The following is a 19,519-nucleotide window of genomic DNA, read 5'->3' on the forward strand; positions in this document are numbered from 1 at the left end:
AGCAAACTTCACTATTCCGCAGCATTGCCTGAGCCTGTTCGAGCGAAAACCATCTTACAAAGGTGCCCTCTATTACAACAACCTTCCAGAGCAACTCAAGAGAGAACAGCCAAAAAACTTCAAGAGGCAACTCACAGCATGGCTTATGGAACGGCCGTTCTACTCAGAGGATGAGTTTATGGACTTGATCCAGTGAATTGCTGAAATTTATTATAATTTTATTTATTGACCATTTGGCGTGTAACTATTCTCAAAGAATATGTTAATAAAGAAATTGTCTAATTATTATATTTTAAAAATCCAAGGAACTCTTTTTTTAGAGAATATACCAATGAAAGTAAAAAACATTGGTTTAATTTGTTTTGTAATTTTATTGAATTCATAACATTATAATTTATTTCTTTCATAAGGTTTTTAAGGGTAAGAAACTTAGAGATTTTGCAGAATTCATTTATATTGGACAAATTTGACTACTTAGTACAATTTTTTATTTAAAAATAGATTTTCATATTTTAAAAAATCTTCCATGATTCATAAGCCAATTGAAAGTTCTGTTGAATTTGAAAATTTTCTTTACTTTTTGAAAATTTATTTTTTAAATTTCATGAAAATTTATAATTTGATTTGAAGAGAAAATAAAAGAGTTCAAATTAACAAAATGGTTCCGAAAAATTTTCTGTTTGGTTTACAAAATTCACTTTTGGTACATTATTTATAGATGTTTTACTCATTTTTTGATGGCTCTGATAAAGTCAAAGGAACATTTTTGCTATATGATTTTATAGATCTGTTTATGATATTTTACACATAATTTACATTTGAATTAAAGAATATATATATATATATATATATATTATATATATATATATAAAAGAATAATTATACATTTTTAAACAACTTGTCTGCGTTTCATTTTATGTTTACTTTTAATACATTTACTACTAATGTTTTAAGGTATACTTGTTTCTAAACTTCTGTCTTTGTTTTCACTCTCCCAAAAAGTTCTGAGGTCTGAATATACATGTATGCAATATACATGCATATAACATGTTTGCTATAATATTTTTAAAAATCTGAAATTATACTCGATTCCCAAATGTGTGGTGACTGGATTCTACATTTAGAAGTACTGCTGCACATCAGTGGCACTTGTCTTATTAAAATAGTCTGTCAATACACATTGTGGTACTCACCTCTTGTCAATCAATTGTGTATTTTAGAACACTAGTCTATTTTACAAATTGGAACATTTCGTACTAGTCTATAGGGATGTCTGATGCACCTGTTAGTTGGGTATATAGATCATACAGCACTTGGCAAAGCTGTTGTATTCACTGTTAGTTCTAGCTTTGCCCTTGTTGACAAAAAGCTATCATAACATTTATATTTATGAATTGAAACTAGCCTTTATTACATTTGCCTTGACATTACTATAAATGAGAAAACTTTCAGTATCATAAATATGCATCATTTGGTCAAAAGTTAAATATTAATGTATTTTTAATGTTATTGACTAAACAACACAAATATGCGGTACTTTTACAAAACCTCAAATTATAAGAAAAAAGTAGTTATACATTGGAACTTAGATATGTGGTAAACATTATACCATTATTCCCAGTCTATATATATAAATGTTGTCTATTTATCCAACAGTCTGTGGGAGTGGACCTAGCTTTGCACATATACAGTGTTCAGAAGCTAAAGTGTTAAAATCACTTATCGTGCACAAATTTATGTGTTTATGGTATTATCATGTTCTAGATAATTAAAAAATTTTTAAGACAAAAGTATACTAAAAATAAAATACTTTATATCTTCAAAATGTTAATATTAGTTCACAGAAGAACACATTTTAACATAATGATTACCAAACACATACCAAATATGATAGCGGAAAATCTTGCAGACATATACAGAGAGTTGTGCATTACTTGTAATAAGCCTTGCAGCATTTGCAGTAACTGAAGATCCGACATCATATTCCTTATTATGCTTCCGAAAAATACATGTATTTTTTGTTGATAATCCTTATTTTGTACATAAGATTGACAACCTGACTTTTTAATCTGAAACAATAAATTACAATTTACATTTAAGTTAACACTTTAGTTATAGTAGGAATGAACAAACTATGTGACAAGGAAAGAGAAACAGAATCCATTATTAACAGGGAAAATCACATAGGAGTATAAAGTACATCGGTTAAAGACATCTTGCCAAATGGTATATTCTTTGTTTGAAGTTTACTTCTGACAATGGGTGGATTATGAAGGAAACAGGATTTTTCCTGACATTTGCCATCATTCAGTGATACAAAACAATCAGTTACACTACATTTAAAAATCTGATCTCTTCTTCAGGTAAATGATTAACTAATGTATGACTATAACCTAGGTTAACGTAAACAAAACATACCAGAGCGTTGTGACACGCAAAGTCATGCATTAGTTAGTCTTTACGTGAAGAAGAGAATAGAATTCAGATCTCGAAACTTAGTGTTACTGATTGTATTGTATCACTGAATGATAGCAAACGGTATATGGTCTACAATATTAATAACTACAATTAAAACCTTAAGACCCTTCCACTAAACAATAATATAGAGTATTCAAATCTATATCATTAAAAAATTACAAAGGGGAAAGCATTTAAACACTATAAGAATTGTATAAAGATTGTTTAAAAGATTATATAACTTACAACTTGTATTGAGAGGAAAATCCATTTTAATGTATCAGTAACATAGAGATTACTTGTTTATTGTAATGTATTCATATATAAGAAAATGATAATAGGTCATTATATAAGGGAACATAAGTACAACACAGTAAAGTTAAAATATTTGGCATTTTACGGTGGAAGAGTGGTTTATTTTATGTTTCAGTATTCTAACAAAGCTTGAGAATAAAAACTGGGAAGATTTCCTCGTTCACTCAAAAGGAGCAGTTACTAGTATAAACATTACGAGAGTAAAAATGAGTATACAAAATATTTAATTGAAATACTGTTTTACAGTTATTAATTTTTATTAAAAAATACTTAATCAGAGGGAATGCAGGTTTATCTAGATACAATATAACTAAATATCCGGTAATACAATATTTACATAACTGATTACAACCTTTTTTTATAATACAGTGTTTTAACGCTTCACTCATGGTAGGCAATATCGTATAATAACGTAAACAAAATCAGAGCGTTGTGACATGCAAGTCTTTACATTGCGCACCTACACTAAGCCTAGGTTTACGTTAACTTAGTTTATGGTCATGAATTAATTTAGTCATTTACCTGAAGAAGAGATCAGATTCCAGGAGTCAAACCTGTGACCGCATAATATCTTAGCCCAATCGTAATTTTCCTGTAACGCTGTGTTTTTTCTGTCAGAATTCGTGAGAGTGCTTGTTTGGTCTTCCATTGTGCCAGTCATACATTAGTTTTTATTGGCTTTTGACTGCCTGAACAAGCACTCAACTTGCCATCTCTATGCTCAAAGCGAGTACTCTCGCTCGTGAAAGATAACAGTTGACCACGCATTGTTTGTTTACATACCTTTATTTTTGCTTTCTGTTAGGACTGTTTACATTCCAAGGCTATAAACAGCGAATGGTGACCCTCATTGTAGGCAGATGTGCATGATGCAACTACTCAACTTTAGATTTGATACTAACTGGAAGTAAGATTTTAATGACAATCAGCATTATCTTAACCCTAGAGTAGACGGGTAAAAAAAGTTATGTATCAGGACGGGCTGGGTTTGACAGACCCAAATAAAAACAATGAAAATACTTAAAATACTACAAAATACTTAAAATATTAAATGTTTTCAAAAACACGTTATCCTTACCATGACGTGTGTATAAAAATTAAACTATACATAATTTTGAAATAAGAAAGACCTAAATAATAAAATAAAAATGTAAAATCTTTCTGAAATAAAACCGATTTCTTATTATATAGGCGTAAAAATTCTACTTTTGCAAATGTACATTTCCGTATACAGAAAAGCAAAATGAAGACAAGTACTGTTCTTACTCTACAAATAGATATTTACACAATAAAACTTATCATTTAATCATTATAACTAACTTAAGAAGAGGGAAAAAATACTAAATTACCTTCACACTCATAGATACAAGCTGTAGGTGTCGGTTGTGTCCTTTTCTTAGATCTACTCAGCGCAATCCCGGCACAGCAGTTCCGCGTGAGACAAGCACAGCCACGCTTTACACTGCTTACAAAAATACTTGGTTTTGCTGTCTTTGCACAAAGAGCACCTGCCTCGTTTTCCTGGTTCAGGGTTTTCTTTTTCAGGAATAGGAGTTCCCGAAAATTTTGCAGCTAAGGCTCGAATTTCCCTAGGTAAGTTGCATTGTTGTGCCCAAAGTGACATGTAAGGTTGTAATAGTGACCGTCCTAAGTCCTTGATAAAGGTATGTCTCACAATGTTGTTTTGATTCCCTTCTAGGACCACATAGGCGTTCAATGCTGTTATGTTCATAAAGAAATAAAATAAACATAGTGGCCAATGTCGTGTACCTCTTGCAACTGTATACTCAGCACACATAGCATCTACAACATCTACACCACTTTTGGTGGAATTGTAGTATGTTATTATCAAAGGTTTTTTTCTGGTCACCTGTAGTTGGATCTATTTCATTGCTGTGGTGCATCGTTGACAACATCATGACACATTTGTTACGTTTTGGTACGCAAGAGACCAAGGTCATATGGTCTTGACCACTCAGCACACATAGCATCTACAACATCTACACCACTTTTGGTGGAATTGTAGTATGTTATTATCAAAGGTTTTTTTCTGGTCACCTGTAGTTGGATCTATTTCATTGCTGTGGTGCATCGTTGACAACATCATGACACATTTGTTACGTTTTGGTACGTAATAGACCAAGGTCATATTGTCTTGAAATCTGAAAATGCTGGAGTATTGTTCTCTTCCCCTTTTTCCACAAAGCATGGGGGTATCTGGGGTTTGTTTTTTTTTTAAAGTCCCAACATTGGTAGTTTTTGGTTTTTCATCATTGGCAGACTCATATGAGGTGAACCAGTTGTCTACGGTAACGTTCCGATTACTTCCCTTGATAGGTCCAACCATCCTATCAACAACATCCTTGACTTTGTTACTTACTGCATAGGGGCCATCCGGTTGTTTTGCACAATAAACCTCCAGGTTTTTTACGTAGTAAGTTTTCGAGCATGCCAGCGTAAATACCTTTACACCATATTTTTTTTGGCTTACTTGGAATATATATCCTAAATTTACAGCCTCCCCTGAAAGGAACAAGAGACTCGTCTAGTGTTGCACATTCCGAAATTGAATAATATTTTCTGCAGTTCAAAAGGAACATATCACTCAATTCTCTGAGTGGAGCTAAATCGTCTTGGCTTTTTCTGAGCCCCCTTGTTTCAATATCGTCAAAGCAAATACATCTAGTCAGGAACCTAAATCGTCTCAAGGACATTCCCGCCCTGAATATTTTCACTCCGGTTCCATCAGTACTCCAAAACTCTTCAATGGTCATTTTACTTCCATGTAAAAACCCACTAATGTACAAAATCCCAAAGTAAGCTTTTATTTCTTCAGTTGTAGTAAGTCTTGCTACATTTCGATCATGAACATAATTTTCTTTTACAGTATTTATAAATATATTTGTTGACCCTACAACCAAATCAATCAGTGGTTCGTTGAAAAACAAAGACCATGCTTCGATGGGATTTTGTACTGTCATTGCCTCTCGTATGCTTTCCGGTAAATGAAGAGTAACAATATTGTGAGCTCTTGTTCTCACATTTTGATTGGGTAGATTTTTTAGCCATTTTGTTTTTTTATCTTTCCCCATAAATTTTGGTTCCCTTCGTTGTCGTACTGGATCAGAATTACGCGCTGTAAAGGGCCTGGTAAATTTATATTGATATCTCTACTTTCTTCACAAACCTGATCGTCAGTATTGTCTTCTCTTTGCTGTCCAGCTTCATTGTCAATTTCCTTTTCATGTTGTCCTGCTTCACAAACTTCATCCAAATCGAATTCACTTTCTGTATCATGGTCACTGTATATTTCAAAGTTTGGATCGGCGTCATCAGATTCACTCTCACTGTCTCGTAACAATAGTCTGTCAATTTCACTGCTTCTTTCAATATATCTATGAGCCATATTTATTTAAATGGTCTAAAACTTCATTACAATAAAAAACAATCGTATATAAACACTTTTTCCAATGTAAAATAGGTGATGAAATAAAATAAGAACAATTCGAAATACCTGTAAAAACGTGGCACCAACGGACGGGCTGGGCCTACCAGACCCAAAACGTAATCAATCACTTACTACGCAGAGACTGAGACGTAGGAAACAAAAGCAATGACGGCAGAGCACTTTGTGGAGTGTTTTGGAAAGTTACACGGAGTCTCGCCACCGTGAGTCACTTTGACCTTGAAGCTCTGAACAAAACAAAACCGCCTAGGTCTCACACACCCAACCCGTCTACTCTAGGGTTAAGTTTTGTTTATCCGAAATAGGCATAAGACCTATCAACTTTATCTTTAAATTAACATAATAGTAGCTTAAAATTATATTATACACCTTTTTAATTATAAAAAAACTTACCCAATCATCAAACATATCTATAGTCAAGTTCTTAACATTTTGAGGTGTAATAGTAAGTGGTGGATCATGGATGCCAGTACTGCGCAATATGACTTCAAGTAGAGACTTTATAGCAATACGCTTATTTACTTTGTACTTCTGAACCCAACCATAAGCCAGTCTCTGAAACAGCATTATTATAAGTTATTTCAGTACTTAAAATGAATACAACAGAATTCATTAATATGATGCAAACTAATCTTCGCACGATTTAAATGAAGGAAATTACCATAAAATTGTATAACTTGTGATCTAGATTAGTTTTTCTAAACATTTGAATATTGAAGGTGGTATCAAGGATGACCTGTTTATACGGTTGCTAAGTTGAGTATATTGTGCTGTTTTGGGTAATTTCATATCAAGTCAACACACTTTAGATACAAATATTACCTCACCAATTTTATACTTTGCTAAAATTTGGTGTATTGATAGAGCGAGTGCTGAGACAAAGAAGAAAACCACATTTAAAATTTTTATCTCAAATTATTTCCTAAATACAGCTATGTAAAGTTTAAAAAAACTCGCCAAAACGACATAAACAGATGTTACTGACATTGTTCTATGAGCTCCATTAATTGACCTATAAAGCTGGTAGTGGTATAATTTTGGACCATTTTTACGCTCTTTCCAGTGATAACCAACAGCATGGGTTATAGTAAAACAAATTTTGTCAAAAAAAAATAAAAAATTTGAGTATATTTTGTTCAAAAAGTAAATAGTTTTAAATACTCAAAACCTTTCAATGAATACTTAGTACTGTTATAAATCGGGATTATGCATTTTATTCTATACAGCTCGCACACACACACACACACACACACGCGCACGCACACACACACACACACACACACACACACACACACACTTTATAATCAGTAATAAATGAAAAATTAGCATTTATAACTCAATATTACAGTAGGAGTGAATCAAAGTGAGTTTTTAATACTTGGGAGGAATAACAAAGCTGTAAATATAACTGTTTATGGAAGAATGGGCTGTATCTCGTACTATTGTGATTGATTATTAGCTGAGCATAACAAAGCCTGTATTTATCGTGGGGCTGGAAAATTTTCATTTCTGTCTTTCTGTGTCTCTATCTATCTATTTGTCTGTCTGTAAGATATCCAAAAAGTAAAGTGATTTATAGTCTTAAAATTTTCCATGAAGCTTAATTTACTTCAGTTACATAATATATGAGGTATGTTCATAAAGTAACAGGAATTTTCATTTCTTTCAAAAATATGTATTTATTCATATTCATTAATAGTCTTACCTGCAAAATAGTCCCCATCATATAATAATACTCTATAAATTAAATATTATACTCTTGTGCCAGCGCTTCATCCAATCCTCGAAACAATTTTCGAACTTTGGATCTTTTAGTGATGCATTTTTAATGTCATCTATGCTTGTAAAACTTTGGCTCTTTAAGGTTTTCTTTATTTATAGAAGTAAAATAATCACACAGAGCCATATCTGGAAAATATAGAGGCTGGGGCATTATTAAATTACGACGATTCTTCTCTGATCATCATAATACGACAATCGTTCATAACCATTTCATCAACGTTTTTCATGTTTTCACCAGTTGTCATCATCTGGTAGTCATCTTCTAACTCCATCTTTGGGATAGCCTTTAGCCCTTTCAGCGATGCACTTTTAGTCATTTATGCTTGTAAAAGGACAGCCTTTTAAGATACTTTTTAGTTTTGGAAAAAAAAGTCATACAGAGCCAAGTCTAGGGAATATACAGTCTTGGGCATCGCTACAGTACTGTTTTTCGCCAAACATTCACAAACAAGCAATGAAGTGTTATCAGGTGCATTGTCATGGTGCAAAAACCAAGAATTGTATTCCCACAAATTCTGGTTTTTTTCTGATTTCTTCATGCAAACAAAAAGGTATATAAGGCCCAATGTAAGTGGGTAAAGGTTATAATTATAATCAACAGAATGACTAATTTTCTTCCAGGATTAAATTACAGTACGACTTTGTTGGCTAGAAAATATTCAAACAATTTATTTTTAATCCTTTAAACATATGTCCATAGCATGCCAAAACAGGTAGTCACTTCAACAAGGAGCGATAGTAACCTCTCACTAGCACGCCTGGATAACCACTGAACGGAGAAACGCAGACATCAAAATAGCCACGATAGTCCTGTCCCTAGCGACCACAGACCAAACACAAGTGATGTGACGTTCCGTGACACGAAATGAAAGTGTTTCCTCCGTGCCAAACATACATCCATAGCCCGTCAAAAGAAATAGTCAATTAAACAAATTTCATAATCGGACTCTCCAAACCTGTGAAATTTTTAAATTTCTGTTACTTTTTGAAGACACCTCATATAGATTAGCTACACTGAGTTCAACAAAGATACATGTCATTCCTTGGGATTTGACTAAGCATTAGCATACATTTTTACATTGGTCTTATGTGTAACCATGATAGAAAAGAGAAAATAGTAGAATAAATAAATTTGTAAACAAACTGAACTCAAACATTTGAGATTTCAACATGTGACTTGTATTCTTAGAGTATAAAGAAAAAGTGGGAAGTCAATGTTAAGACTCAGTGCCAATTTTTTATTTCAGCCCACTTTTGCGTTGTAGTACTCTCCCTAGCTCACCGGAACTAACACACATGTACCTTATGATCTCAACAGATAAATAAAAGATTTGCCACGTAAATAAACTTCACGTCATATAAAAATTAAATTTGACGCACACGTTCCTCTCCACCTACATAGAAATACAAAATCATTTTCATAAAGATTATCCTCTCATAGGGGTTTAAATGGGGTTGAAACCACTAGAAAAACTATATTTTGTTTCTATACATCCAGCTGTCTTAGAAAATTGAAATTTGACACGTGTGTATTAAGCTCTCAACAGCTTACCGGCACCCGAAATAACTTAAAGCCGGAAATATATTATAATAACTAGACCTAAGTCAACTCGCTTTGCGACCGAAGTAGGTGTTTTAGACCAACTTAAATGTTTATTTTTTACACTCTTTCGCGGTTTTTGACGTTATGTTACAGACATAGTGATTGCGTAGGTGTGTTACTGATATAATATTACACATCATTACATTGTTACTGATTTATTCTGTTGTCTACCAGGACATTGTGCAATAAGCATTTCTATAATAACCATGCGTCATGCTAGTTCTGGCATTTTCTACTAAGAGGCGTTGATCCTCTGAGTGATTGCACCTTGGTAAATTTGCTATAGTATCACAGTACAGACGGCTACTGCGTGTTGTTTTGCATGTCACCTGTCCTGGAGTATTTCATGGTTTTATTTCTAGTGTTTAATGTACCATGAAAATATCCAACGCATAAATTGACGATTGTCTTCATTTGCATGATGATGATATAGACACTGATAGTGAAAATAACTTGTATATAAAATGTAAATAAAAAATAAAAAAAATTGAAAAGACACTAAAAATAACTTTTTTTCATACAAATTACATATTTAATTATCTCTGTAAAAAAAGCAAAAGAAAAATTCAGCAAAACACATAATTTTAGTTATCAACAATGTAAACACAACTAAGGTACTGAAATTTCACTGATACCCATAAAAATTGTTTTACTCTGATTTCAGAACCTCAAACATTGTTATTTAAACTTAAATTTTAGTTCTTCTGAAATTAATCAGGAGATTGGAATATCTCCCAATGACAATCAATTATTTTCAGGAGTGTTAATTATTAAGGATATGGCTAAGACTTACATGTTATTCAACACGAAATCATGTCCAAAGCCATGAGTAACTGTGTGTATGCGTGCACGTGCATGTTTCTGTGTGTGTATAATATTTGGTTTATAAATAAATGTTCTTCTAGAAAATGTCACCCACTAAATACAACTAATGTTTTATATTTAATGTTAGTATTTACAGAAACAAACAATTCCCAATTTTGAAGCTGACTATAGCTTAAATTATTATAAACACAATAGTTTAAAAACTACAGCAATAGCTTAATTAATTTAGCTTAAATGTTTTAGGAAACATTTACACACAATAGGACAAAGAATTTATATAGGACTTCATTTGGAATGGTATTTAAATCAAAATTAACAATAAATACAATCTGGTCTAGCCTTAATGGCACCTGTACAAAACCATAGAGATATAGAAGGCAGTTCGCTGTGTAAATTTGTGATTTCAAGATGCTACAACCGAAATTCAAATTTGTATGTATTTATCAAATATACCTAATATTTTATTTAGCTAGATAAACAAACATTTCTTAATTATACGAAAAATTCACACTGACCTCAGGTGGATACAATGTTCTTAAGTGTTGAGATAGTGGCGCTGACGGGCTATACTCAACATCTGGTTGCATAACTGGAAAAAAACATTATGAAAGCAATAATTTAATGATTTTAAAATTAAAAAATGTAAGATCAAACTCTATTTAATTACCACTAGTTCCACTAAAATACTGTGCGGTCTAATGTTAACAATTAAATGACGTGATTAATGTGTTATATTAGGTATATACCCAAATATTAACTGGTGCCGACACAACACATTCTTGTTTATGTTGAATAATTTCTTGTACCATTAAATAAATAATAGATAATGTGAGAATATATACTTTTGAAACTTGGCTTGTCCATTTAGGGCAAAGAAACTCATTTAGTCTCATAATCCCGTTTCTTGAAGGTCAGAACTTTTGATGTTGTCCATGTCTACAGCATTAACTAAACCTAAGTGTAGCAGAGAAGACAGTGTCCGGCTAATAGTGGCCTGAGCATCGTTGTTGATGCCATATCACCTTGAGTCCGGCATAAGCGCTCTCATTATGGTAGCTTAAAGATTAGTTGGAAAATTTATCTGAGGATTTCTGGTGTTCTTGAGGTCCCTTAAGCATAAGTATTAAACAGACCTAATGTAATTTCTGTGTTATAGGACACAGTACCTCAGTTCGCAATATACACTTTTTGATTCAACTCATCATTGCTAACAGAAATTAAATATAAATATTTGTTTTGAATCAATTTTGTAACACTGATTGAGTATGGTAGAACATATGCCAAAACTGCTAACAGTGTTAATGGTTAATATATTTAGCATTTTGGTTATTTCACTCTAAGCTCCTATGGTACTGGAACGGATTTAACCACCCATTACATACTGATAATGAAAAGTAAAAATCTAGTACAAGCTTTCTTGAAATTGAAAGATACTTACTGGAGTTGTCAGTATCTTTTGGGCCTAAGAAAAAACATTCATTGTTACTTTCATTCTGTGCTATGTCATATTTATTTTTCTTATTGGAAATTTTCTGTTCTTCATCACCAATTTCCATCGAATTTTCTATAACCGAGGAACCTGCAAAAAGTAGAAAACCTGTACAAAAACGATAAGAAAATGTAAATAATAGTCTAAGTACAATGTACAATTCACAAATATTGTGCTAATAATAACAAGGTTTATTGATATATATGCAAATATTCCTATTAAGTAAGGAATAACATTGTAGAACATTTATTAAACTTATAAAGTGTTTAATTTACTATCACACTTTAAGATTTACATTTAAATGTTTCAGAACAATGTGTTTGTAAAATAAAATTTTAACAGAGAAAAAAAAGTTTATGGTATTTTGAAGATTTTCAGCCATCCATAGGGTTAATTTTCCAGCAGGAAGGATATGTATAGTAAGAAATATTACTTAGTCTTATAAAGGAACTTGTGTAACATAGATTTTTCTATACGGCTACTATGGCAAACTTAGTGTTTTAGTAACCCTAAAGATAATGTACTAAGAATTTTACACTTTAATATTTTATATTCTGATAATATATAGGGTAATTATGATAAAAGTTAGCAGTTTTCAGGGTTAAATAATCCCCCGAATTTGAAAATCTTTCTCCAAACCATAAACTTTAGATGCTGAATGTTCCTTTTCAAAAAAAGTTAGAGTTTGTTATACACATTCTGTAGCTATTTATGTTCCTACCTAATCAAGAAATTTGTTATAGAATACACAAAGTTACATGAACGAAATTCATGCATGTTGATTACAAACATGAAATGTTCCAAATTTCTTCCATTTCCATGTAATTATCATGCAAAACATATTGTGGGAGTGTTCCATATCAAAACATAAAAAAAATATATGTAACACACCATCACAGATTTTAATGAAATGTTGTATATTTGTTCTACATATGGATATTAGATAATAACACAGTGTTTCGTTATATAGTTTCTGATACACAAATTTTCAAAGTGTCATGAAATATTACTATTTTTGTACTGTTTGTATAAGTGTAGGCTAACAATAATTAGTGGTTTCTTTCTCAAATGTTTATTTTTTATTAAATTACATTTAAAATTGACTTTTTGCTCAGAATTTCTTGCAGTATGATGTAATAATAATACTGCATGTTAATATAATTATATAATATAATTATATAATATTATTATATTTATTCAGTTAATAATTTTCTTTAGGGACAGAATTAGCATAAAGTAGAAAAGGCAGAATTTTTGAAAAACCTGTCGTGGTTCTAAAAAAGAGCTCATAACTCACTTCTGCCATGATAACCTCATATAAGTATATATCACTGGAAAGAGAACAGTAAGAGCATAAAATAAAAAAAATATATAAGCCAACTTTTGAATGTAAAGGAGGTTATATACTATCAAAAATACATTGCATATAAAATTATTGGTTTTCAACAAAATAAGTAATGTAACACTTAACCTTGATAAAAAATAAACACTTGAAAATACAAATTAAATACTCACTCTATACATTAGTCTGTAGAAAGCATTTCTGGAAAGTGTTTAAAATATTAAAAAGTTTTGTTTCAATGAAAACTTCATAACTTTTAAAAACTAAAATCTTGTATGGGCGAGTTCAAATATATCTTTCACGTTCTTTTTATTAAGAATTAAAATTATTGTAATAACTTCAATTTTATTTGAAATTTGTTTACTAGTGTTGCACTTATCAATTTAAATCCTCAAATGTTTGTTTGGTATATTTCCTATTTTCTTTTAATTGTTTCTTTCGAATTTTGGTCAATATTGTAAATACGTTTCAGCTGTGTTGTCTGTAGAGCTTTTTAAACCCCTTAACTGCTGAGCAATACAGCAAGCCGAACACCTCCAGCACTCCTCTCTTGTTTACACATTCCAACGCATCGCGCCCTCACTGATATTCGTGTTATAACATTTTTAGACATGGCTGGTTATTATGTCCTATTGACTGCTGTCTGGTGGCTACTTTTAGTACTACGAATACTGAAGCGCTGTTTTACAATAATGTTTTAGCCTGATTTAAATCTTTAGTATAAAAATCACTATTTATTAGATTCTCATTAGTGCCTGCCCTTACACCACCATCAACTTTAATTATTCCACAACAAATTATACAACTTAGTATATATGCAAAAAATTATAACTATATCTACTTATATATATATATATATATATATATATATATATTGATTTGCATGTGTGGTTCTCACCGACAAGCCTTGTATGGCTTGGTGGGGCCAAGTCTATGTATAAGAAACGAATAGATCAAAATGAAATGAAAAACTATGGTACTATGTTAAGAGCACACGTTTACATCGAAATATTAGCTCTTGTCTAACCCCAATTTACTAGAACCGTGTATATTTTGTTGTGTGACGCTTTTTGTAATTTGCTTATTTTAGAGTGTGAGATGTCTAATAACCACAATAACAAAAGTAAAATAAGACAATTTCTTAAAGAATGCATTTCACAGTTAAACAATTTAAACACCTGGTTATCGGAAAATGGCAGATGTTACAACAGTATAATATAACTAGTTACTTTTTAATTAAAATTTATGCAAAGCAAACTTTTTTTAAGTAAAACAGTTGATGAAACAGCATGTCAACATCCATGATATAATCTTGTACTGGCTGATCCGCTATTCTCCCATTCAGTTGCAGTAATGGCTAGGTAATACTAAACATGTTAACATGTCTACAACTGTTAAGGGGTTAACCAGGCAGAGAATGTGTTTAAGAGCTCTTGTACACCTGTCAGCATAAATATTATGTCGTAGTCTCCTTCATCATCATTCAACATCTCTAACCATTCCTATCCACCCATTTGCCTTGTAATAACATGGCAACTGGTCAGTGTCTCCATGATGAAAAATAACAAAGGTATCACCCACATACCTCCACCAAATCTTCGGTTTGAACTGAGCTGAAGCCAAGGCTTTTTACTCAAATTCCTCCATAATGATATTGGCGAAAATAGGAGACAGTGGAGAACCCATTGCCATTCTCTCATCTTGATGGTAAATTTGACCCTCTAACTCAAAATAATTGCATTGCGTGCATTATAACCTGTATTCTGTAGTTCAGTTTTGATAATTAGTGTTGCATTTAATTTTTTACTAAGTGGATGTTTTAGAGTTAGTGAAGTTGACACATAACATGGTGGTTGTGATTCCTGACTTACGCGTGTCACAACGCTCTGGTATAATTTGCTTATTTTAACCTAATTTGTAATTATGTCTTAGATTAGCTATTCACCTGAAGAAGGGATCAGATTGCAGATCTTGAAACATAGTGTCACTGATTTTTTGTATCACTGAACGATTGCAAATGTCTAGAAAAATCCTGTTTCCTTTACAATCCTTCCATTGTCAAAAACAAACTTTAAACAAATAATTTTTACCTATTTTTAACATCCACCTACTGATTTTTGCAACAAACTTCACAATTTAAAGAGGAGTCAGTAAGGTTCCTTGGAGGTTTCCAGAAACTTGACTATGGAAGAACTGGAAAAGGTAACCACAGCTCTGTCAGGAAGAAAGTTGGCTGGAATGGACAGCATCTTTACAGAATTTTGAACAACATTGGCACAAAAGTAAGACCTGGGCTTTTGACTGTCTTGATAATAATAGTCTTGAAGCAAAGCAAACTGAACATTACGGCCCAATAATTCTCAATCCCATCATCCCTGCTGAACAAGCTGGGTACAGGTTCAGACCTGGTCGTAATTCATGCGACCAGGTTCTAGCATTAACAGCTTTAATTGAGTAGGGTTATGAGAAAAATCCAAGATGTCGCGTTCTTGGATATTACAGTGGCTAATGACAATGTCTGGAAGAAGAGCCTTCTTTATAAATTTTACAACTTTGCCCCATGACCTGTTCTTATGCAGCTTCTCAACTCTACGTTAAGTGGCAGAAAGTTCAAGGTCTTCTTGAAAAATAGGGAGAACCCTTTCAAAACCCTCGAGTGGTCAGCCTCAGGAGTTAAGTTCTTGAGAGATATGTTCTTGATTCCCAATTGAACAAAAATAGTGGGTAGTGTGGTAGGTGTCCCTCTCAGAGAATGGACTTTGTTGACAGTGTGTGTATTGGAAGTTTAAGTGAGGTCAGTTCCCATTGAATTCCGAAACTGCAGAGGCAAGATCCAGACAATGCGTCATGTAGTTAAAGAATGTCTAAAGAAACAGTGTTTAAGTTGTATTTGATGATGTTTAGATTTAAAACGTTATTCAGTGTACAGGCTATTGCATGTATATTTAAATAAAGAAGTTTTCAACAGATTTCTCTCTGTAGATTACACTTGAAGTGTACAGTGCTCTACACCTCTTTTCTTAATTAAGTGAACAAAAAGTATTTTATGGCTCTCAATAATAACCACAACAAGATGCCAAAACTGCTGACAGTGTTAATGGTTAAGATATTTGGCAATTTGATTATTTCACTCTGAACTCCTATGGCACTGTAACAGAATTAACCGTTCATTGCATACTGAATGGGATAGAGTAAAACTTTAGTATAAGCTTTCTTGAAACTAGAGAATACTTACTAGATTCATTGGAAACTTCTGCAACTTCCATTGGCTCCGATTCGTTAGCCAATTCACTGTTAATAATCTCATCAATCTCCATTATGTTTTTAGGAAACCTACAAAAATAGAATATATTCATACAAAAATACTAAGATAAAAATACTAGCGCAAATACAATGTGTAACGGTAGTTAAATAATTTAAAATAGGCCTAGAATGATTAAAATATAATGAATGTTTTAACATTTTTACTTTAAACCTTCACAGACAGACGCAGATAAACCCGGTAAAGGTTAGATTTCTCATGGATGGTTCATTAATACATCCCTGTTAGTGTCAGATCCTTACAGCTCTCGAAGATGACCCTGGAGACTAAACACTTTCCCAACTAACACCCTAAGAGTTGACACCAACAACTATAGGTGATCAATGTTATATAATATTGACAACTATAACTAGTCAATTTTATATAACCCTTTAAGTATCTTATAGTTTTCTTATGGCTTTTAAATATGAGACTAAACACTAATGCTTTTAGGGGCGGTTCACTAGCTCGGGATTTTAAAGATCACGGCTATCGTTAGTTTGGAGCTAAGAGGATCTGCAGACTAAATATCGGCTTCGCGAGCTCGAGACCAATTCAGATCATCTTGAGATTATCTTGATTTGTGATCATCTTAATCCTACCCATTCATGCAAGACTATTGAGAGGGAATGTTTTGTCCTGGATTAAACCTGGCAACAGGTTCGCCACTAGCTCAATTCGTTTTTGCTGGTTCTTTTGATTTGACAAACATAATATCCAAACAGTGGAGGTGGGGCTGAAAAGAATCTTTGACGACTCAGTTTGCTTTCAGTAACCAGTCAGGTAGTGGTGAATGTGCTCAAGGAGACACATGCGAGTTAATCGGGATAATATATTAGATAATATATAAAAAGAGTTCAATTCATTGTTTTAGAATTCAGTATTTTGTGTGTATATAGTAGGATTTTTGTATTTATTAATTAATAACAATAGTAAAGTTCAACCGGATGATAAGAAGAAAATAATCAATTTCTTTCCGAAGGTGAATTACACAACATGAAGGAATTAGTTTTAAAATATCCGATCATAGAGCAAAAGGCGCATATTTTACTTAATCTTTTCTATTTACTTTGTGACTGACTGTTCCTTAATTTCATTTTCACCAGGTTATTCTTAACCGTTTACTTAATTGAAATTTAAATCATAATTACACCAAGTGAATTAGCAGCTACTTTTTAGTCTTTAGTTAGAAATTTAAAATACCAATGTCCATTTAACCTTTACAAAGTATTTAATTTCTGAGTAAATTTGATTTTTGTATTGAAAATACTGTAGTTGTAAACAACTAACTACAGCTGTTGGCTTTAAAGCCTACCATGATAAAAATGGTTATTTATAGTTTAAACTGCATTTGAAGTGTTTAGAAAAATTTAAAATGGTATATGTTCTAGGCCCTATCTTGAAGAATAAAATGAGAGTTTGTTGAGTTAGTCACAACTAATACTTATAAAGAAGAAAAGTGCACAATAGTTAGTTCACTTAACATTTGGGTAGGCACTTATCCGTGACCTGAGATCGAATTTAGGTACTATCTCAAGAGAGAAAGAATCTTTTCTTGCTTTTGACAGAAGTGTGAGGTGGCACCAAGTTGCCACTGAAGCCCGCACTGATGGCAAGGTGCATTTCGATTTAGGCTTTCTCACGTGATCTGTACTTGTATTTAAATACTATCTCAAGAATGGTTTTCTTGTTTTTTCCAGAAGTGCAGGGAGGCATAAATGGTGGCATAAAAGTGCAGCGAAGCCCGTACTGATGGCCAGTGGCATCTCCAACGTAATTTCTGTTGTTATATCCCTTTTATATATATTTTACTACTCTCCTTTACGTTAATTATCTTATTTTAAGTTGACATTTTCTACAAATAGTGTGAAGTGGCTGAAGTAAATATTTACAGTTGATATGAGTGTTGTGCGCTTATCATACTGCAGCGCACAAACAGCCTACATAGGCTACATTAAGTAGTTTATTTTGCAAAATTTGTTTCAATATTTCAAAATAAGTTTAAGACAAGATGGTAAGCCTAATAAAATAAAAAACACATTACGTTAGGCCTAAATGCTAATGTTAAGGTAAAACATGTCAAACTAGTCATACAGTAGCCTACACAATAGTTGTTAGATTGTTCAAAGAAAATTATTTAAATCAACGCTTCAGAGCTCACTTACTATCAATGATTTCATAAAAAAACTTAATCTTGTGATGAATCAAATTAAATGTAAGGACTGAATCTAACTTAGTAGACTATTAAACAGAAAAGAAGTAGGAAAATTTAACGAACATAAAAATTATAACTTGTTAATAACCTGTCCTACGTTAAAATATACACTATAACACATAGATTTATCAGTATAATGTACAACTGTAAAACTTACTTCTTCCAAAGTTATAATAAAGACCGGTAATATGTGATAATAAAATAATTATGCAATATTATTAACACTTTCAGAAGACTAGTCTACTTATTTCGAGCTTTCCACTGACGCCAATTTTACTGTTTCCCGCTTATTCTGATATATGAAACGTATTTTTTTTCTGGTGTACTAAAATCTGGCTTGGGGAAGCAGTATCAGTCTTGTAACTTTAAAAATAAGTCAGTGTGTGACTACAAATACATCTACATATATTTTGTTGTCTTTAAAATCTGTAATTTCTCTAAAACTGTTAATCACATCAAAGCAAATGTTAAATTGCCTATCAGTAAATTGTTACTACGTTAAAGCGAAAATTACTATGATGTTTTCTTACAACTAAATTAAATGGTGGGATAAGTGATCTTCTGCTAGGTGCCAGTCAGGCCAAAAAAGTAGTACAAAATAAACAGAAACCATAAGGTAGAAAAACAAATATGTAGCTAAAAACAAAAACAAATTTTATAAATTTAGATTTCTCTTTCTAGATAATTTAAATAATGATTTATTTCTTCCGTTTTATACAATTCT

At 32.2% G+C, this 19,519-nt stretch overlaps 1 protein-coding gene across 1 annotated transcript; it reads right to left on the reverse strand.

Annotated features, from left to right (window-relative positions):
- Positions 1-949: 949 nt before the first annotated feature.
- Positions 950-19,334, reverse strand: LOC124372454. Its single transcript, XM_046830856.1, has 7 exons — positions 18,953-19,334; positions 16,515-16,612; positions 11,887-12,045; positions 10,964-11,037; positions 6,632-6,793; positions 1,883-2,069; positions 950-966 (listed from the first exon to the last, which is right to left on the reverse strand). Exons 2-7 carry the CDS (start codon positions 16,594-16,596, stop codon positions 950-952), a joined length of 681 nt encoding a protein of 226 aa, XP_046686812.1. The 5' UTR covers positions 16,597-16,612; positions 18,953-19,334.
- Positions 19,335-19,519: the final 185 nt, after the last annotated feature.

Source organism: Homalodisca vitripennis, unplaced genomic scaffold (assembly GCF_021130785.1).
Source record: "Homalodisca vitripennis isolate AUS2020 unplaced genomic scaffold, UT_GWSS_2.1 ScUCBcl_3286;HRSCAF=8731, whole genome shotgun sequence".
NCBI classification, from domain to species: domain Eukaryota; kingdom Metazoa; phylum Arthropoda; class Insecta; order Hemiptera; family Cicadellidae; genus Homalodisca; species Homalodisca vitripennis.